At 43.7% G+C, this 22,235-nt stretch overlaps 1 protein-coding gene across 3 annotated transcripts in view; it reads right to left on the reverse strand.

Moving 5' to 3' along the window:
• Window positions 1-741: 741 nt before the first annotated feature.
• The window catches only part of WIPF1 (WAS/WASL interacting protein family member 1), an 84,512-nt gene continuing 63,018 nt past the window's right edge, over window positions 742-22,235 (reverse strand). For all 3 annotated transcript variants that reach the window (XM_053266993.1, XM_053267003.1, XM_053267012.1), the window contains 6 exons: window positions 17,868-17,997; window positions 17,420-17,584; window positions 14,497-15,264; window positions 12,780-12,995; window positions 9,563-9,676; window positions 742-6,020 (listed from right to left, as the gene is read on the reverse strand). In XM_053266993.1, the coding sequence (XP_053122968.1) occupies window positions 5,965-6,020; window positions 9,563-9,676; window positions 12,780-12,995; window positions 14,497-15,264; window positions 17,420-17,584; window positions 17,868-17,997 (1,449 nt within the window). In that variant the 3' untranslated portion in view covers window positions 742-5,964. The remainder of the gene's footprint in view (window positions 6,021-9,562; window positions 9,677-12,779; window positions 12,996-14,496; window positions 15,265-17,419; window positions 17,585-17,867; window positions 17,998-22,235) is intronic.

Here is a 22,235-nt window from a genome sequence, read left to right on the forward strand (position 1 = left end):
TCCAGGACACTTCCACTTTTAACCACGCACTTTGAGACTACTGAATTCAGTTAAACCTGGGCATGTAGAATATTTTTAGGATTGGAACCTGGAAGCTTTTCACATGGGGCGTTTAAAGCCCTTTAACTCGCATCTCCTCCAGAATGGAGGGTGGTATGTTCACATATTGGCCAGATTTATCCCAAAGTCCCTTTGAGTTATTGAGGAGCACTTCACACACAGTTTGGGGTTTTTCATTGTGTGTTACAGTGTAGCCCGATTTATATCCGGGGTAAAAAAAATCCACAATTTGTGTCAGTATTTTGGGAAAACTTTGAGTTCGCAGTAAAGCCTCCCAGTAAACTCGCAATAAAGCCTGCTGTGGGTAAAACTCCCAGGATGTTTTACTAAGAAAACTGGATTCTTACATGCATTTGGAGTAAATGTGAAAAATAAAATTTTAAATGAAGAAATAGTTCTGCAATGCAGACAAGGAGTGGCGGGGGCAGGGGGGAGTGCTCCAGTTTTAATTGTCTATCTTCAAATACAGGCGTACCAATGCCAAGAACTTGGCACTGTCAAAGCTGACAGTGCTATCTGTTCTGTACTGTGCACAGAATAGTCCCAGTCCAGGACATGGGGCAGCATTGTAGCCTTTAGTGCATAGGGGACTCAGTCTGGAAGCAGGTTGCCATGTGAGGCCCACCCTTGCTGGATGAGGACAAAATGATTCGAAGAAAGAAGAGTCACTAGCCCACACAGTGTGCGTCATCTATTCATGTTATATATTTTTAAAATGCAAATCCAGCTTCCATCTGACAAACATTTGCTCCCATGTTGTTTTTATTGTTGCTTTGGACAGACATGAGTTTAATTTGTCATCTCTTTTCTCACAATTGGAGTCATGATGATAATTTTACAGATAATTAAGGGTGTGCATGTTAATTACCCAAAGACATGATCAAATAAAACATATTTACATATTTTGTACTCTAAATACACAGGTGCAACCTTTGAAAAAACAGTTTTTGATGCATTAGATATTGGAAATGATTGCCCTCAAAGTTCAAATCAACTTCAGTCACAGAGATTAAAAAACACAAGAAAAGCATAATCTAGTATGGTTTTAAACTTCTCTTTAAAGACCTCAGTCCTAAACTCATTTGGACATTTCGGCCAACATTATAACGCTGTGCTTGTGCAATGAGGAGAGTTGTGCTGAGAAGATAACCTAGTTGTGCTAAATCAAAAGAGATTTTTGGAATTGTGTTCTTGCACAAAGGTTCCCTTAAAAAAGACGATGACAATACGTGCAACAGGCTGCACATCTTGTTGCTAAAGCGCAAACACGTTTGCGTTAGGGCAACCCTGGTCTGACTGGAATGCAAACTCCAGATTTAGTACAAGTAGTTAATGCAAGAGCCTTGTGCTAGCATAACATCCTTGTGCAAGCAGAGTGTTAAGGATGCTGGCCTCCATTTATTCTATTCATAGCCTGCCTTCTTCCATCATGTAACTCAAAGTGGCATCATGAGGATTCCAAATAATCTCACATCCAGGCACTGCTTAGCTTCAGCAAGGTGACTGTATCATGTGCCCTGGAGCCCATCTAATTGATCAGACAGAATGCAGCGTTTAAGGATTGGAAAGTTAGTAAATGGACTGAGGGTGTTTTTGCTCTTTGGCAAGGCCCAAATGCCACATCATCATACAGCAAGAACTGTTTTATACAGCATTTTGAAATTCTGGGCTGTGGGGGTGATGGGGAATCATGTAACAGGTATTTTTAATTTTAAAAGACAATAGCCATTTGGACATGTAAAAGGGGGCTTTTTAAAAAACAGTAAGGCACCACTGGAAATAATCCATTTTGCTTTCTGCTGCTAAATATTGTGCATAGTCAAATAAATACTGGTTCTAAAATATCCATCATAAAATATGCTGAACATAAACATGTTGTTAATATTCCTGGTGAAAGAGAGAGAAAGTCATGCTTTACACTGCCCAGAACAAGTAAGTCCTATTTTCTTTTCTCCTTTGAAACATTTTCTGACAGCATTTAACATATACATTTGGAAGAAGATTCCTATAGGAGAGAAAAAGTGCTAAAACATTATCCTCTGAGGAAGAGAGAAGCTTTCTTTCTTTGCTTCATTCTCTGAAGGCCACATTACATTCTAAATGCTAAGGCTTTGGTTAAGAATTTTAGATAATATTGCACTGGAATTAAATTGCCAATAGTACAGTCAATTAATACAGTCAAGTATAAAGTTGCATTGCAGTTTCTGAAGATCACAGGAATGGAAGTCACAAAACACCTGGAGCTTTCCTGGACGGCAGCTTTACTGAAGCAGGAAGTGCCTAAAATTAGGCCACTTTGAGCACTGCACCAAAGTGCTACTTTTAAAGGATGCATATAGTGTGCAGTAACTGCAAATCATCAGGAGCAAAGCTGGATAATACCATTGGCTGTATGAATGGCGCCTTCTGTCGCCATCCTGACCTCACTGTAAATGGTTCCCTTGTATGAATTCCACCCCCACCCAGCATAACTGTAGTGAAGCTGCATTCACTCGCCGTTTAGGAAAGCTCCTACAAGTTTTAACTGTGCATGTTTTCCCATTTCATTCTTTGTAAACCCTTTTTCACACTTGGCTCTTCATACTTGCCTGTTCCATTTTCTGTGTAAATGATCTAGGCCAATGGGTTGCAGAACACTGCTGCATAACTTCATTCATTCAGGGGCTAATTTATTGGCAACAATGAGCAAGTGAACAATGCAATGAGAGACCCCTTGACTTGTTTAGGAGCGTCTGGCATTTTTAGCTCTAAATTAATAGTGCATAACCAAGATCCTAATATAGGATGCCAATGGAATCACTACCACCAATTACCAGGGGCATTGCTAGGTACTTAAAAGATTCAGGGCCCAGGCCTACAGCCCTCCTTTTGATAATTAAACTCAATCATACCCCTACCCCGGATAATTATGTATGCATCTTTAAGTCTCTAATATTATAATATAGCACCTATGAAGGTGGAGGAAACACAGATCCAGGTGTGGCTAGGAGTTCTCTCCCATGCTCTGTGCAGGTGCCTCCACTGCTGCATTTCCCTTTTGGAAGAGGTAATGGAAGAGGGAGGTGGCTGCTGGGATTTGGAGCTCTGAGCAATTCATTGGGGGGTCCATGCCCCATGAGACATCCCCTAATGATGCCCCTGCCAATTACAATGGACTCGGGATTCTTCTCTGCCATCTTCATTGATATATTTAAAAGGGGAGTTTGCTCATAAGCAACTTACACAAAACAACTGATCTGAAGCCATTTTTAAACAATTGCCACTGAATAATGACTTGTTCTTCATTTGTTTTTCAGAAAGTTTAAATGTCCCAGTTTCAACAACATATAGAGTAATAATTTCTCTTTTACATCTTACCAAGTTATATAAACAACATGTGTGGGTGTTTGGAATGAAACTGGGACTATTAATACTGCATATGTTAGAGTCATTAAGTACATAGGAAAAGGGCAATCGTTCACTGAAAAATCCATTATTGTTGACTACACGTGATCCTGAGAGGTGTTGCTATACATTACTATACAAGTGTCTGTACAAAACAAAAGCAAAACAAAGCCTGATTTTGCAGCAAAATCTGTGTGGGTGGAATCACTGATCCCTGAATGTTTTCATCTGTAATTCTACCACAAGAGAGGGTGCATGGAATGCCTCTTAGCACTAAAGCCCTCAGATACTGAACAAATATTTTATTTGTTCAAATATTTAACTTTTTTTTTTAGTTAAAAAGTCACAAAACATCATCATACATACATTTGTGTATACACACATAATGAAATTGCAAAGCTATGTTTTCTCTCACCTTCTCTACATACCAAGCTCCTACATGCTTTGTATCAATCAATGGAAATTCAAACAGTCTTGCACCTATATCAAGGTACAATCTTGGCTGAAAAGGCTACTCACATAGAGCAACTTTATAGTTTTGAATTCCTGTCCAGAGTTTTCCCAGAGACATATACTTTTGCACATGTATCTCTAAAGATATCTTGCTCTACCTGTCCCTTTACAACTCCATTTCAGAAACTATAACACTATATTACACAGCTGGATTCTTCAACCATCCACTGGTTCCTCCCTCCATGATAGCATCAGAAAAGGCATCCTGTTGTCTCCAATTTGCACACCAACAGAGGAAGAAAATACAGAGGAGATGATCATCAAGAGTAATCTTCAGAGCTTACATCCCGGGCACATTCTAATGTAGAACAGTCGTCCTCCTAACCATGCCACCTTTCCTTACCATACATCTGTGAATAAAATTAACTGAACACTGGTTGTAAAACTGAAAAGCTGTCAACAATTCAAAAACACACACCATTCTCTCTCTTTTCCCCGCACCAGAAGTAAAATCCAGAAATATTCTCCCTTTTTAGCGGGAGGAAAATCCTGTGAAAGCAATTACACTTTGTGGCAAAGTCAGAACATAAATCCATTCAACTGTTTTGCACCCAAAGAAAAAACAAGTGAGGGCTTGTAACAGTTAGGGGAAAGTGCCCTGCCATCAGACACTTCCTGCTTGTATCTGGATTCTTGATGAACAGCTGCCACATAAAAGTAGCATCTTGAGCACCCAAGAGCCAAACCAACAAGCTTTCAGAGTTAAAATAAAATAAAGCAACAGGTTCAACTGTATGAAAAGAAAAAATTGAATCGCGGGGTAGAGATGTTAACAGAAAAGCTGTAGAGAGTCTTATAAGCAAGATGGGATAATAATGTGCATAATTTTACCCCAGGTGTAATTCAGCAGTAGAAAACTCTATAATAATCCACTTTAGAGAATGATTGAGAATTGTAGGGTGACACACAACTCAGCAAAAATGTCCAATAGCAATACTGTTTAAAAAATGAAGGTTTGACTTCAAAGAAGTCATTATGATATGGTGTTTTCTGGCACCCCAGTCCAATGGAGTGCATGCAGAAATAAAATCCACCAATCCAGCTGTTTCAATTTCATTCAGTCCCCAGATCCTCCTCCTGGACTGGTGATCAGCAGGATAATAGCTTTTCAATAGTTCCACATATACAGTCATGGTTCCTCTGGATCAGAGAGGGGACTTGTGCACACAGTTCAGTTGCACACACAGCCCCACAACCTGCTAGATTTGGTACTCAGAAGCCTGTGCACAGAGAGCCCCATCTGAATCAGGATACAGGAATTTTCTGAGGGCTTGTGAAAGCTGCTACCAATATTATAGCAACACTTCCTTTGGTCTTTGAAGGGCTAACAGGAATTTGAAATTTGGTAGATTGCCTGAGGGAATAAGGCCACACAATTATCTCCTCCTCTTTCCTTGAGATGGAATGTATTAACTCTTGTGCCTTATGGTATTCCAAACTGGTCAGATCCATTTGACCCACAAGCTCACACAGGCTGTACAATTCCAGATTGTAAGGAGCCATATTTAGCCTGTATAGCAATGCTCATGAGTGTCTCCTGCGGAAGATGTACCCAAGGAAGTTAAATCAAGTTTAGGTCAAATGCGATAAAGACGATAAAGCAATGTGAAATGTTTCTGCCCCTGCATTAAGAAATTAGCTGATGGCTTTGTTCTTATTGATACTGAAGACAAGACTATGAATGGGATTGGACTTGGAGTGCGATAGATAAAGCCATAATATACCCCAATCTGATCCTAAGCACCTCAATGATTTCAAAGTAACTTACTCCCAAGTTTTTTTTTAAAAAGGTTAGAATTATAGCCTATGCATCTATCTTTTATAAACGAAAATGGAAATCCAAAGCAAGCACTTCAGTCTCATAGAATTCATGGTACTGGGGTGGGATGCATATCCAAAAGAAAGAATGCTGTAGGAGAGGCAGCCTTCTCACAACAAGGAAGGCTAGGAGAGGTTCAGGAAAAGTTTCAGGACATCAACCACCCTCAAGAGGACTAGAAGCCCGCTTCACCTCGGAATAGGGGGAAGTGGAGGCACACCTCGTTCTCTGCGGTTAGATCCACCTAAAGAAAAAGAGACAAATACTCTACATTATATCTTTTCCCCTGCTTTGCCACATCATCCCACTCCCTCCCCAAACTCAATTGAGGTGTATGCCTAAGCTAGCCATTTGAAATATTAGGCAAAACAACTAGTTTTCAAAATACATCTACTGTCAGTGACTGACCAGGAGAAAGATCTTGGGGTCGTGGTTGACAGCTCATTGAAAGTTTCGACTCAGTGCACAGCAGCTGTGAAAATTCCATGCTAGGGATCATTAGGAAGGGGACTGAAAATAAGAATGCTAGTGTTACAATGCCCTTATACAAATCTATGGTGCGGCCACATTTGGAGTAATGAGTACAGTCCTGGTCACTGTATCTTAAGGAGGATACTGTAGAATTAGGAGAGGAGAGCTGGTCTTGTGATAGCAAGCATGACCTGTCCCTTTAGCTAAGCGGGGTCCACCCTGGTTACTTATGAATGGGAGACTAGAAGTATGAACAATGTAAGATATTCCCTTCAGGGGAGGTTCCAAGTTCCCTCCCTGGCTTCTCTAAGATACGGCTGAGAGAGATTCCTGCCTGCAACCTTGAAGAAGCCCCTGCCAGTCTGTGAAGACAATACTGAGCTAGACAGACCAAGGCTGCTCAACTTCGGCCCTCCTGCAGATGTTGGCCTACAATTCCCATAATCCTTGGCTATTGGCCACTGTGGCTGGGGATTATGGGAGCTGTAGTTCAAAAACAGCTGGTGGGCCCAAGTTGAGAAGGCCTGAGATAGACCAATGGTCTGACTCAGTATATGGCAGCTTCCTATGTTCCTAGAATTGGAAAAAGTGCAGAAGAGAGCAACCAAGATGATCAGGGGCCTGGAGCACCTTCCTTATGAGGCAAGGCTACAGCATCTGTGTTTCTTTAGTTTGGAAAAGAGGCGATTATGGGTAGACATGATCAAGGTATATAACATTATGCATGGAGCAGAGAGAGAGTGGACAGAGAAAAATGTTTCTCCCTCTCTCACAACTCTAGAACCAGGGGCCATCTTATGGAACTGAAGGTCGGGAAAATTAGGACCAACAAAAGAAAATGCTTTTTCACACAGCACATAATTAATCTATGGAATTCTCTGCCATGGGATGTGGTGATGGCCACAAATTTGGATGGCTTTAAATGGGGATTAGACAAATTCATGGGGGACAGGTCTATCAATGGCTACTAGTCTAGTGGCTACAGGCCACCTCCAGCCCCAGAGGCAAGATGCCTCTGAATACCAGTTGCAGAGTTGCAAGAGCAGAGACTTTTACACACATGGATTCAAGCTCGCATCTTCTCCAGAATGGAGGGTGCGAGTTCACATTTCAGCCAGATTTATCCTGAAGTCGCAGATGGCTATCGGGCCAGTTCACACATGATTCTGGTTCTCCCCAAATTAGAGCTGCACATTCTGGCTTAGCCCGAATTATGTCCGGCATAAAAAAATCTTCTATTTTCAGCGGCTTAAACAAAAAACAAAACAAAGCTTCTGGTATGCCCCGATGCTTCTCTGTATTGTGTGGAGGGGCCATTATTGATAATTCAGCTTTTTAAAAAACTTGCACATTCGTGTTTTTTTTTTTTTTTTTTTTTTAATTGCTGGGTGAACTTGTGGAACACCAAGTGTCAGCAGAGGGTGCTGCTTGGCAATCTGTCCCACTGATCTTCCGTAACGCTGAAGTTAAAGCAAGCATGAATGGGAACTGTTAAACTAACAATTTAAAAAGGTTTAGCGCCCAGCCAGAGCCAATCTTTCTTTTGACTTTAAGGAAAATGCATTTGCTGGGAGGAGAATTTGTTTGTGTGAACTGGTGCGGGCTCCTCTCCATGCCTGCCGCTGCTGTGCTCCTAGTTCATTCAAGGATGGATCCAGCGCACTCTGCCTGCCTGCCTCCCTGACTATGTGAGCAGAATCAAAAGGCAGCACAGCAGCCTGCTGGCTTGCTTGAGCTGGTGCCACCCCTTGGCTCAGCTCGGCTCCTTGCACTCTTCCTCCAGATGCCAGGAGGAAGCTGCCACCGCTCTCCTCCCCCTCCCCCTCCTCCCACAGGGTATCTGGTTGGCTGGCTGCTCCCAGGTTGTGTTATGATGATGATGATGATGATGATGATGATGATGGCAATTATTGCTAACCCGGAAGGAGCTTCTTGCACCCAGGAGAAAGGGAAGGGGAGGGCAACGGGGCAGGGGTTCCAGGCATTCAGTTCACCATCATCCAGCAGCCAGCCCCAATCTGCTAGCCCAAGAAGAGAGATTGGGGGGGAAATGAGGGGAGACAGGAAAAAGAAGGAGCAGGGAAATCTATTAGGTGGCGCAGGTATAGTCGTGCCTCACCTCCTCCTCTGGGATATGATCGGTTGGAGAAAAAACCCAGAGCAAGCTGGGGAACGTACACAGGAAAAAGATCTGCAAGGAATGCGGAGAGGAGCTGTCCCTGTGTGAACGGTCCATCTAACCCCCCAAATTAAACAGCTGCAAATCTGCTGCGAAGCAGATTCACTCTTTGGATACCCTGTGGCATGAAGCCATGTCTGGATAACTTGCTGGAGAGAGGGCATGCCCTTACCTCTTGACTGTGGGCTTCCCAGAGGCATCTGGTGGGCCACTGTGAGAGACAGGATGCTGGACTAGGTAGGCCTTGAGCCTGATCCAGCAGGGCCGTTCTTATGAGATATTTTATGTATTATTGCTGTGTAATGGATATAAGCTTACAGCTATGAAGGTGTGTTATGCCCATGACATGACCTGGATTGGTAGGAGCTGTTTTGTTTCCCCCTGCCCCCCGCCACAAGACTTGAAAGCAATATTTATTTTGAAGACCCTGCCTTTTGATCAGCATGATCCCTAAGGCAGCTTACAGCAGACAGCAATACAAAAACAAAAGGCCTTATTCCTCCAGCTGATGGCAAAGGCCAGCATGTGTTTCTTTTTAGTAGACTCCAGGCAAAGAGTCTTCTTTTTTTAGAAAAGAATGGGGAAACTCCCTGCAGCGGCTCCTTTTCTGGATAATGGATGGAAAAACTTGTACTGGCAAAGCAATATCTTTATAGCCTGGCCCTTACTGATCTTTAAATGGTTTTAATTTTGTCTTTAATGGGCTATTTCTTTTGTTTTTATTTATGTGAACTTTCTAGAGCCATCTGGATGATGCAGTATAAACAATAAAATCATAGAAGTTTCAGAACACAGACACAGTGTGACGGTACAGCACCACCCACGCATCTGCAAGTATCTAAAACACCACTTACAGTGTTGTGCAATGCTACCTCCCCTGGCTAATGGGTATACTGTTGCACAACTGCAATTGTGCAATTGTGGAACAGTTTTGCAACACCATGGATAGAGTTTTAGACACTTGCAGCTGTGGTAGCGACGCTGTACCATCATTGTGCAGCATGTGAGATACTGAACATTTATGTGGCACTTTTTGAGCATTCAAAGCCCTTCACGTATTTTAATCTCAGTAATAATTACCAAATACATTACTACCCAATACCTCAAGATGAACCACCTTCAACAAAAATACTTACTTCTATTATCATTCCGTGCCAGTTTGCTGGGGTAGCTTTTGTTCATGGGCACAAATGGCTCTGGAGGCGGCAAGTCAGAGAGAGGATGGAATGAAAACCTATTTTCCCATTCATCTGCAGATATATAAAAAAGTGACTCTTAACATGTTTCTGGAACATTCTATTATAGATGAGTCATGCCACAGTAAGACAAAATCCCACTAATACATTAATCCAGGGGAATTGTGCTAGAAATAATTTGTAATTATTTCCTTTGCTTGGAGAGGAGAGCTGGTCTTGTGGTAGCAAGCATGACTTTTCCCCTTATAGCTAAGCAGGGTCCACCTTGGTTGCAGATGAAAGGGTGACTAGAAGTGTGAGCACTATGAGATCTTCCCCTCAGGGGATGGAGCCGCTCTGGGAAGAGCAGAAGGTTCCAAGTTCCCTCCCTGGCTCCTCCTCCAAGATAGGGCTGAGAGAGACTCCTGCCTGCAACCTTGGAGAACCCACTGCCAGTCTGTGAAGACAATACTGAGCTAGATGGACCAATGGTCTGACTCAGTATATGGCAGCTTCCTATGTTCCTATGTATTGCTAATGTAAAAACTACTTCTACAGTTTAGGCATGCTGGACCAATTAGGACACCTTCCCTTCAACTTTAAGATTTAAAGTATGAAACAGACTAGGTATTTTGTAAACATAACATTAGCCAATATGTTTAAATACAGCTTCCTATAGAATTTCCTTTATCAGTCATATTTCTCCTTCCATGCCAGAGGCAGTTGCTCTTGTCCCTCAGGAAACACATCACTACTAGTCTGCATCTGTCAACATTTTTCATATTGAGCCCTTTCTCTTGAGAGAGAAAGGCTGCTAACGCTTACCTCCCCGCAAATGATCCCTCGTTTCTCCTTCGGCGGGTGGATCGCCCACCCAGACGTTCACCAGCAGGCCCGGGAGCATGGAGGGTCGGGGATGGGATGCATCTTCCTAGCCCTCAGAACTCCCACAATGCGTGGGAGTGCGCTGTGCATTATGGGTATCCCAGCTGCGACGGGCAGCTATCAGCTAAAAGCAGCAGGCGCTGCACACGAGCAGGGAAATGGGGTTAAGGTAGCGAGTGCTCCCTTAACCTCATTTAAGAGGGTGGCTGTGCAGGCAGGTTTGCCACCAGAGCGCCACCAGCAACCGCACTGCTGCCAATGGTTCTTACGAGCCGCCAAGACCAGGCTTGGTTTCCTTAGCCTGGTTTTGGCTGATTGTAAGAACAACCTCATTGTATCATGACATGTTGGACTGAAAGAACTCTCAGATCCGCTCTTCTATCCTTCCAAATCTTGTCATGATTCATGGATTTAGAATAAAACATCAGAGTATCTGCCTGCAATGGTTAAGTGACATCTTTGCAACATCAGTGTCATCATAATGTCATAGACTATAAGCCACAGACAGGGCCTTCTTTTTACCTTTACACAGCACCTAACAAACAGGGGGCATTTTATGAGTAATATACTGTTAATGATATAAATCATCGATGATTTTGAACAGTGATCAGAGTGATGACACTCTTCTGTTTATTGGGGAGATTGCAACTGTGCCTATTCATCATAACACAACGTCCCTCTAATGGCTGTTGCTGGTGTATATCTTTTAAAAATGTAAGCCTTTTGGGGACAGGGGACCATTTTCTCATTCCTTTTGCTATGTAAACTGCTTTGAGAATGGTTTTTGTTGAAAAACAGTGGCCCGGGGCATGCCCTTATGCCCTTTTCATTGGCAGCCCAGGTTCTTTGAACCCATTCGCACAATGCGGCTACGCCCCTGCCCACATGTTGCACAGTGCTACAAGGGCAGAAGAAGGGCTCCACTTTTACAGAGCAGCTGGTGGCAGGGTGGATTTGATTTAAATCAAACTGATTTAAATCACGATTTAAATCACGATTTAAATCACTAGCAGGGTGGATAAAAATTAAAAAAAAATCCGATTTAAATCAAAAAAATCCAATTTAAATAAAAAAAATTCAATTTAAATCAAAAAAATCTGATTTTTTTAAATTTAAATTGGATTTTTTTTTAATGTTTATCCACCCTGCTAGTGATTTAAATCGTGATTTAAATCGTGATTTAAATCAGTTTGATTTAAATCAAATCCACCCTGGCTGGTGGCTGCTGAGAGCTTCTTCCACGGCCAGCGTAAGTGGAAGGGGGGAGCTATTTTTCTTCCCTCCCTTTCCTCCCAAAGCCCCAGCAATATGTCTCTAAGGCAGAGATTCTCAACCTTATGTTGTTGGACGACAACTCCCATAATCACCAGCCACAATGGCAAATGGCAGGGAATGATGGATGTTGTAGTCCAACAACATCTGGGGACTCAAGGTTGAGAATCCCTCCCCTAAGGGCTGTGCAACCTTCAGGGACATATTTCTGGAAGCAATATGGGCTTTTGGAGGGAGGGAGAGAAGCAAATGGCAAATATAGCTTCCTCTTCCCTCTCCATCTACATTGAGCTGCAACAGAAACCTTTAATGCAGCTATTCTTTAGCTGCTCTGTGAGCAGGTTGCCCTTCTTACCATACTCATAGCACTGCTGAAGATGTTGGCCAATATATGTATTTAATTATGTGGCCCATTTAAAGCATATGCAGACTTGGCACATTTCAAGAACTAGCTCAGTTCGTAAACAAACTCTAAAATGCTCATGGGCTGGTTCAGATGATACTTTGTCAACCACATACATGTAAATAAAGGCATGCGTGCACCATGAGCACACACACATCCTCCCTGCCACACACCTCTCTCTAATTATGTGTGTATATGGGGTTTTTTTTGGTGGGTGCAGCTCATCCGAATTGCTCTTTTACATGCAGACAAATATAATTTAAGGTAGTATTTGCTTGCATGTAGAAGAATGGTTCAGAAAAACCAGCTCCTCCGCACAATGAGGGAAAGGTGCCATGGCATACCAGAAGGGGGAAAACACAGGCATGCTCATTGTGTGCACGTATCCTTGTTGCGTGTGTGCTAGTGCCAGCAGGCAAAGTAGTGTCCAAACAGACTCCATGTTTAAGCATTAAAGAAGTCCTTATTCAGAGAATGTGTCAATTTCTGAACAGGACACACACACTAGTTTGGTTATTTCAAGATTATAGTTTCTATGCAGTCTATTCTCTGTAACTAGCTATCACACTATCTAAACTTGTTGTCTATATTTGAAAGTATATAGAGTATATCACACACCATCACATGAAGAATCCTGGAAGCCATTTCGGATGGCTGATGAGGGTGGAGGAGGTGGAGGTGGTGCTCCAGAACCAGGTCTCTCAGGAGGAAGTGGTGGCACTGGTCCACTTCTGTGTTTATCAAATCCCACTCTGGAAGGAAGCTGTGGAGTAGCTGGCAATGCCCGTGAAGTGCTGCCATTTCTGCTTATTGGGGGTGGGGGTGGAAGGGGTCCTGAGTTCAAAATGAGCAGACAAGGAGTTACTGTATTTCAGAATGATAAGCCATACAAGATTTCCAAATCTCCCTTATTTGGAAGTGACAAAAACCAACAAGAGAATTTCATACAGGGAGAGAGAAAAATTAAAAAGCGATTAAGAAACAGAAACATGTTAACCATTTTCTGTCTCCATATTGACTCTCTGCTTCTCATAGGAATTATACTCACAAAGATGTGAATACTTTCACATCTCCTCTTTCTTTTGCATTGGATCTGCAAACTTCACTGCAAACTTGACTTCTAGAAGCCCATTCATTTGGGAAGCACACCCTAGTGATGGGCCCCTCCATCAGGCTGCTTCATAGGAATGGATCTCTGCTTCATAGGAATGGAATAGGCTGCTTCATAGGAATGGATCTTCATAGGATCTCTCCAAAGCGAACCAATAATTTGTAAGGTGTATTGCAGGAACAGTCCCATAGCAACATTATTTCTACAGTTAGGGTGTATTTAGGCAGAATGTGCTAGGGCAAATCACACCTACAACTATTTTTTTAAAAAAACAAACAAGTTAATCAGTAGCATTTTGTTCTTTAACAGTCCCCTTCAGGTTAACTACAGGCAACATCTGTACTGCTGCAACTCTGTATGTGGCCAGCGGTTTCTAGGGTCAAGACGATAAAAGGAAATCCTTCCTATACTTTATTTTAAAGCTGAATAGATTCAACAGAGGATCTATTCAGCTTATACCAGCAGAGAAATTCTATTCTGCCAGTCAACTGGGACCACTGGAACAAATGGTAATATCACATGTCCAAATCCAATACAAAATGCAAATAGTTTTGAAGAGGTCTCAAATCAAAGGTCTCTGTTCTCTTTAAGAGGAGTCACCATGTTTGATTCAGTATAGTGGCTTTTAAAAAATTAATCCCCCCTCCCGCTTTTTTTTTTTTTAAAGATGTCAGACACATGGGTAAATTACTAGCAGTGAGAAGGAATGAAGTAAGGAGGTCTCATGGAATGGGCAATGTTTATGCATAGAGACTAGCAGTGCCTTCCCAACCCAGATTTTCTCTTCTCTGGATAGCCTTTTTACTTTGTACTCTGACTTATGGCACACATACCCTGACTTTGATGTATGTGTGCCATAAGATATACAAACAACTGGCCCCTCTTTTGTGGAATCAAGCCTCAGTTCACACATCTAAGAATCTCCAAGTGAAACAGTCCCATCACCACAGTTGTAAGAGGAAATTACCCAAAAATAGAGCAATTTTTTGCCCTCAGAAGAAAATGAGGGAATGAATGAGAGGAATCACTTGAGTAGGACTTCCTCTGGGAAAAGCATTAATGGAGATGGCCCAGCTCATATGTAATTTCCCTTCATGTTACTGCGGCAACAAGGCCATATATGAGCTGAGGCCCAAAACCTAAGAACATTGTGTGAATGTATTACAATATCCCATTCTACTAAGTTAATTTGTGTCTTTACCAGTACAATATATGGAGGCTTACCTGATCTGCTAGGTGGATCTCTTACAGGAGGTGGTGGCCTCTCATTAGGTGGGGGAGGAAGTGGTCCAGAACGACCAGAGCCAGGCAAGACTGGTGGAGAAGAGGCCAGTGATACATTCCTTTGGGGAAGCCGTGGCATTTCACCATTTCCACTGGATGTTGGCGGAACCAGTGGTGGGCCTGGCCTACTTGGAGGAGGGGGAGGAGGAACTTGTGAAGATGGCCGAGGCGTGGAAGGAATAGGAGGCTTGTTGTTTTGAGGTGGAGGAAGTGGCAGGGAAGGCTCCCTGTTGAGGGGTGGCCTGTTTCCTGTTGGAGGTGGTGGTGGAGGCGGCTTATCTTCTGTTGACCTGCTTGGTGTAGGAGGAAGAGGAGGCCTGTTTGAGAAAGGAGAACTGCCGGGTGATGATTGGCGAATGGGTCCTCCAAATCCTGCATTTCTGTTTCCTGGGAAAGGTGGAGGTGTAATCCCCAAGCTGACTTGTCTGCTTGCTGCTGGCACAGGAGGCGGTCCTCTATTGTACAAATTTGAAAGACTTGAAGGGTTGGGTCTTGGAGTATTTGGCACAGGAGGAAGGCCTGTTTCAGGCTTAGAACCAGTATCAGGTCTTGGGGGTGGCATTCTGCTTCTCTGCGGTTCTGGAGCTGCAGTTCTTTGTCCAGGAAAAGATCCTGGAAATCTCCCTACACCTCCCATGGGTGAAAAGGGCTTTGCAGACGTTGCTCTTCCTCCTGGTGGAAATACCAGGGCCCTGCTTCCTGACGAATCTGAGAACAAAAAGAGATTAGTTGGTCATATAGAACAGTAGGATCAAAAGGACCAGTTCTGTATGGTTACCAAACTGCATTATTTATGTAATATTAGTATTTACACCCAAGGATGCATAAAAGAACTGAATCCCCTTTTGGAAAACCTACAAGGAATAATTAGCAAGGGTTTTCGGCATGCAGACAATGCTCCATTTTCTTCATGTCAGCTCCTTTACTGTTTTGTTTCTGCAACCAGTAAAAAACCGTTAATGTTTTGCTTTCTGCAACCAATGGATCCTTTGTGGTATTTTGAAGCTTGCCTTGCAAAAACAGCTAGAATTCAGTATAATGGCGGCAGGGGGAGGGAGGAATTAATTTCTTTTTCTGTCTGTTGCTAGCATTTCTCTAGAAGAGAGCCTCACAGAGAAACTCTAGCATGTTAAGTGACATGAGATTAAGAGGAGATCCACAAATAGCCTGTGACATAAGAGATAATACCAGCTCTGAAAGACTGTGTCATATCAACACAGGCTGCAAGATCACCTTTTATATTTTAACAGCACCCTAAGCCCAAGATCTTGTAGCAAATGCCAGTAACCAGGAAGGCCCAATTCTGCCCTGCCTCCGTTGTGTTAGTCTATTCTCTGTCCCATAAGTGCTGCCAGACATCAAAGCAGCTTCAGCATTGTGGTGGGGTGGGGGACACATATTGCTATTTTATAGACAAACCAGCCCTACAGACAGGTATCCTTCAGGCCAGCAAAAGGTGTAACATAGGAAATATAGCAGGCTCCTCAGACGTCCAGAGAGGCCTGGGCCACTTCCAGCTTTTGAGGTATCTATCTATCTATCTATCTATCTATCTGTCTGTCTGTCTAGTGATGACAAATGAGAACAAATAAGGCACACACAAAAAGAATGAGACAATATTTGAATATTTATTGTCTAAACCTGAAGCCCCCTTTGAGCTCGAGGCCCAAGCCAAATGGCGCCCCGGCCCCTCCTCTGATTGGCCTGAATATAGTTTATTAATACATAAATAGCAGGTTGCTAGTAACACAGAACACTCACTAAAATATGCCTTCTTTACAATCTCTACACACCAGCATAGGCTAGAGAGATGATGGTGCAGTGACAGGAGTTTTGGACTTGGACGGAAGGAACTCAGGTTCAAATTCCACCTCTGCTGCTAGGAAGAGCAGGGAGTCATGGACTATCCAGCTGCAAACAAGAACAGGTGTTCTGTCTCCAGGGATAAACACATCTGCTGCTACCTGTGAGAACAATTTCTAATGGGGCAGCTAACACATACAGTTTTATTATTATTTTTTATTATCTAGTTCCTAAGTAGCACATATTTTGCAAGACTGTTTTTCACCTGTAGCCACCACGTAACCTTGGGGGCTGGGGGGAAATCAGTATTTGGAACAGCAACAACGATTTCTAGGGCTGTGCATTGTGTTGGGACCAAGATGTCACTATTGAGCATTTTGGAACAAGGTCTGCAACAACAGGAGGGACTCCTGACAGTCAGAGTTCTGACTAAATTCTTTCCTGGTGTTACGGAACTCTAATCCAACTTGCCTGTCAGACAACAGCTTTCTGCCCATTGCCCTTCTTACCTAGGGAGGCAGAAAACCCTCTTTTTCCTTTTAAATTTTTCCAAGCGGTTCTGAAAGGCAAGCTGCTTTTTGGCTAGCTCTTCTGTTCAGAGAGCTAAGAGGACTTTGTGCCTACCCTCTCCTGCCTCCCACATGGTCCTAGTGGGCAGGGAGGACAGAGAAAGGGCAAGAGGGTCAAACAGAATGTCAGAGAAGTGTTGGAGTTCCAACCCAATCTGACCCATCTTGAGGGGCTATGTTGGCCCTTCCTGACAATTTCCCTGTTATGTCAGATTGGATCAGATTCCACATTTTTTTAAACGTGCATAGGCCTAGTAATTTCTACTGTTGGTTTTCTGGCTGTTTTATTACACTGGCTTATTGTTGATTTTATTATTTAATTGTATATTTATTTTGACTGTAATCTGTCCAGGGCATTCTGAGTAGAAAAACAGAATAAACCACCCCCCAACACACACACACACACACACACACACACACACACACACACACACACACACACCAAATATCCTCTCACTGAATACATATATATTGATAAAGACCTTCCTTACCATTATCTCTGTTTGCAGATCTAAGTTTTGGCATTCCGGATTGGAACAGGCCTCCTAACCCGGGTGGACCACCTCCACCATAGTTACCACTGCTGCCACCGCCACCACTGAAGCCACTGCTGCCACCTCCACCTCCACCTCCACCTCCACCAGATCCTTTAGGTTCTGCAGAGAAAAGTGGGGCGGGGGGTAGGAGGTCTTAATCATTGTTTTTAACCACATCTCAATAGAATTTTTAGGTCATTTGTAATTACCTTAAGTAAAATCAGGATGAAACATGACTCAAATAGCAGCTTGGCCAAGAACAAACCAAGACTACTGAAGTCATTACTCATGTGGGTTGAGACCCACAGAAAATAAATAAATTAGATAGTCAACAAGTCCAGTATATTATGAAGGGAATCTTCTGTATTGATGACCCATTAACAAATGTTAAAGGTATACTTACTTTCAATAACTGGGGCACTTCTGTCATTGGTAACCGCCTTCTTCAGTTTTTTTCCTTTGGAAATATCAGAGAGTAGAGCATTTCGCCCTGCTTGCTCTGATCTATTTAAGGAAGGCTTCTCTAAATTTGCCTGCAAAGTAATGGCGCTAAAGATTAGGTAACAACAAGGATAGAAGCACTTAATCACAAAGTCTCTTGGAAGATTTATGCAGGCATTGATTTTTCCTTTTACCTCAAGGCAACAAGATTAGCTTCAATTCTTCCCCCTCCTTAAACTGAATTGTTTCAATACCGAGTCAGATCCTGTAGCCTTTGATTCAGAGCTCTAGAGGCAATTTTGACACCTGCCAAACACCTGCTTGCTTGTCCTTTCACTACAATAAAATGTTTGCTTCAAACCCTTTAAAATCATTACATATTGTATTCTATCTATCTATCTATCTATCTATAGGCAAACCACGTTATATGCAGTTTAACCACTCGCAGTTTCATGTATCTGCTGTCAGGGAATACGCCATGTGGGGCAGGGGGAATACTTGCATATCCGCGGGTCGGGGGTCAGCCACGGCCATACTTGTAAAGGGGAATCCGGCAAGGATTCCCCTTTACAAGTAAAGGGCTTGGGTTGGAGGGGGGCGAGTGGAAAGGAGGCATTTTGCCATTTAAAATCGCTTTGGATGGCGGCGGAGGCAGCCGCTGCAGTGAGGATTGGGGCAGAGGCAGCGCATTTTACCTTCTAATAAATCGCTGCAGGTGGCGGCAAAGGCAGCTGCAAAGGCAGGGATTGCAGAGGAGGTGCATTTTTCTTTTTAAAATCGCAGTGGAGGCAGCCACAGCAGTGGGGATTGCTGAGGGAGCAGCAACAGGGAGTCCTTCTCCCTCCAAGCCTCTCTTCCAACTGACCGCATGGGCTGGTCTGCATCCCATGTTGGGCCACTCTGAGCACGCATGCAGCTGCCTCCACTGTGATTTTAAAAGGAAAATCCTCCTCTGCAATTCCCACTGTTCCGGCTGCCTCTGCCACCATCTGTGGCAATTTTAGAAGGTAAAATACACCGTCTCCACCTCAATCCCCTTTCTGCAGCTGCTTCTCCTGCCATCTGCGGCAACTTTAAATGGTATAATGCCCCCCCCCGTCCGATTTTTGGCCATTTTCCGGCCAATTTCTATTTTTTTTAAAAAAAACACCACCACCAATTTAGTCCAATTTTTCCCCTTTAGGAACCTAAACCCTGTGGTTACATAGCCCAAATTACCCAGTATTTGTGGTTTCGGTATCCGCGGCCCTATTCGAAAGCAGAACCCCTGCAAATGCCAATGTTTTCCTCCATTCGATTTATATACCAACCTTCCTAAAGTGGTTCAGGGCAGTTTACATTAAAATCAAACACACATAATAAAACAATAAAAAGATATTTAAACCAGATTAAAATTAAAACTAGACATCATTAAAAGCCAGACTAAAAAGATGGGTGTTTAAGGCTCTCCTGAAGGCCTCCAAGGAAGATAATCCTCTCATATCCATGGTGAGTTTGTTCCACAACTAGGGATGAGCCCGAAGCATTCTGGCGCCTTTTTAGAGAGGCACCAAAACGTTTCGGTGGCTGGCATGGGGTTCTCTTAAGAGGAGGAGGGCAGGTCCTACCTGCCCATCTTCCAAGCCCCCGACGGCCTGCTGCAGCACTATTGTTACAGAACCCACTTCCATGCAAGCGTCAGCTTGTGCCACTTGCCCCTCTAAAATGCCATGCCGTAGCGATGGGATTCATCCCCGGCATCCCTTACGCGGCGTCGGCACGTAAATGGCTCATGATGCCCTTTATGTGCCGACACCGCACGAGGGATGCCAGGGACACATCCCATCGCCGCGGGGCAGCATTTTAGAGAGGCAAGCTGCTGCTTGCACAGAAGTCGTTCCATAACATTAGTGCCACGCTGGGCCGGCGGGGGCTTGGAGGACGGTCAGGTAGGACCTGCTCACCTCCTCTTAAGAGAACCCCGTGCTGCCCTTGGATGTGCACTGAAGCAATTTGGTGCACATCCCTATCCACAACCCAAGGGCGACAACTGAGAAGGCCAGTTTGCCACCAACTGAGAAACCCAGGACACCACCAGATGAACCGTTGGCACCTGAAGATGGACCTCTTGGATTTGGCCTGCAGGGACTATTTTACCCTGGTATCCTGCAGCAACACAGGAGCTGGAAACTGCCTTATAGTGCCATCTTATTTTATATATTTATATATTTATATATTTATTTATTTATCAATCAATCAATCACATTTGTATACCACCCAGAACACTAGTCTCTGGGCAATTTACAACAAAACAATACAAACAACAGATAAAAAGATTAAAACATTACAACAATTTAAAATTTAAAATGTTAAAACTATTAAAAACCCAATTAAAACAATATCGCATTAAAAGCCTGGGTGAACAAAAGCATCTTGACTGCCCTTTTAAAAGTTGAAAGAGATGGGGAGGCTCTTATTTCAGCAGGAAGTGTGTTCCAAAGCCTTGGGGCAGCAATGGAGAAGGCCCGTCCCTGAGTAGCCACCGGTGGCAACAGCAGACGAACCTCTCTAGATGATCTCAATGGGCGGTGTGGTTCATAATGAAGAAGGCGTTCTCTTAAATACCCAGGGTCCAAGCTGTTTAGGGCTTGATTATAACCAAAACCTTGTATTTTGCCCGGAAACTTATCAGCAACCAGTGTAGATCTTTTAAGATAGGAGTGATATAGTCTCTCCAAGATGACCTTGAGACCAACCTGGCTGCCACATTCTGGACCAACAACAGTTTCTGGACTACGTACAAAGGCAGCCTCACATAGAGCGCATTGCAGTAGTCAAGTCTGGAGGTGACCAGCAGATGTACCACTGTTTTGAGGTCGTTCATCTCAAGAAACAGACACAGTTGGCTTATCAGCCGGAGCTGATAAAAGGCACCTCTGGACACTGCCTCAGCCTGGGATACCAGGGAGAGGTTTGTGTCCAGAAGCACCCTCAGACTGTGTACCTGCTCCTTCTGGGGAAGTTTGACCTCATCCAGAACTGGCAGATCAAAATCATTTCCCAAGTTCCGACCCGGCACAATAAGTACCTCCTATGCATGCTTTCTCATAAATATGTTCCATGGTGAGGCTTACTCCCATGTAAGCCTAGGATTGCAGCCTGAAAGCAATAACAATTTAGGGAGAGGAGAAGACTTGACATTTGTTTGGGGCTGGCATGCACTCCAGGAGCCCCACTGATTGTGCAGGGACAAGTCCTATTTTCTGGCCACTATCTTTGGTTAAAACTATGAGTCCATTGATAGGGGGAAATAGATCCACAAGTAACTAATAATATTTTTAATTTTAATGTAATAATGTGCTAAAAATTGACCTCGGCTCCCACATGCCAAGCTGTGGATAATTCCGGCCCACTAGGGCATTGGGGTTGTGCAGCCCTGATGTAGATGTTAAAAAGCCCTGGTGACAGAATGGAGCCCTAAGGGACTCGACATAGTAGCTCCCATTTTGAAGAGCAACTGTCCCCAAGTGCCACCATATGAAATCTACCTGAGACATAGGAGTGGAACCACTGTAAAACAGTGCCTCCTATCCCCAAATACCAGGTGATCCAGAAGGATACCATGGTTGATGGTATCGAAAGCCGCTGAGAGATCCAAAAGAACCAGCAGAGTTACACTCCCTCTGTCAATGCTCTGGCAAAGGTCATCTAAAAAGCCAACCAAGGCCATCTCAGTCCCAAAGCCACTCTAAAGCCAGTTTGAAATGGGTCTAGACTGCTTGGAGCTGGTCAGCCATCACCCTTTCACTCATCTTACCCAACCATGGGAAGTGGGAGACTGGCCTATAATTATCCATCACCAGGGGGTCCAGAAGGACCATTTGAAAGACCACTGCCTCCTTCAAATAAGGTGGCATCTTGACCTCTGCATGGGGGTGTTCAAAGAAGCTGGGCTACTGTGCTTAGGGGCTGAAACTGATGCCTCAGCCATGCCCCTGCATCTGACATCAGACGCACAGGGAGCATGGTCGCGTCTGCAAACAGGGCTGCGCCCCTGTGTGTCTGATGTCAGATGTGCATGGTGTGTGGCTTGGGGCCAGTGGCGGGCTGGACAGGGGCTACCACCATTTCCCCTTTGCCACTGCCTTCAGTGTGCATTTGATGAAGCAGTTCTAGCTATTTTTGTTAGCCTCTGGTACCAACAGACATTCCACCTGAAGTTTATTCTTCTCTTCTTAGGCTGTGATCCTCAGAACTGCACAGATCCACTCCACATATTCTGCAAGGCTTTTTTGTCATTGCATGGCAAGCTACTTTTGAAACTCAACAACAAAAGGCAATTCTGAACATC

The sequence above is a fragment of the Hemicordylus capensis genome, chromosome 1 (assembly GCF_027244095.1).
Source record: "Hemicordylus capensis ecotype Gifberg chromosome 1, rHemCap1.1.pri, whole genome shotgun sequence".
NCBI lineage: Eukaryota > Metazoa > Chordata > Lepidosauria > Squamata > Cordylidae > Hemicordylus > Hemicordylus capensis.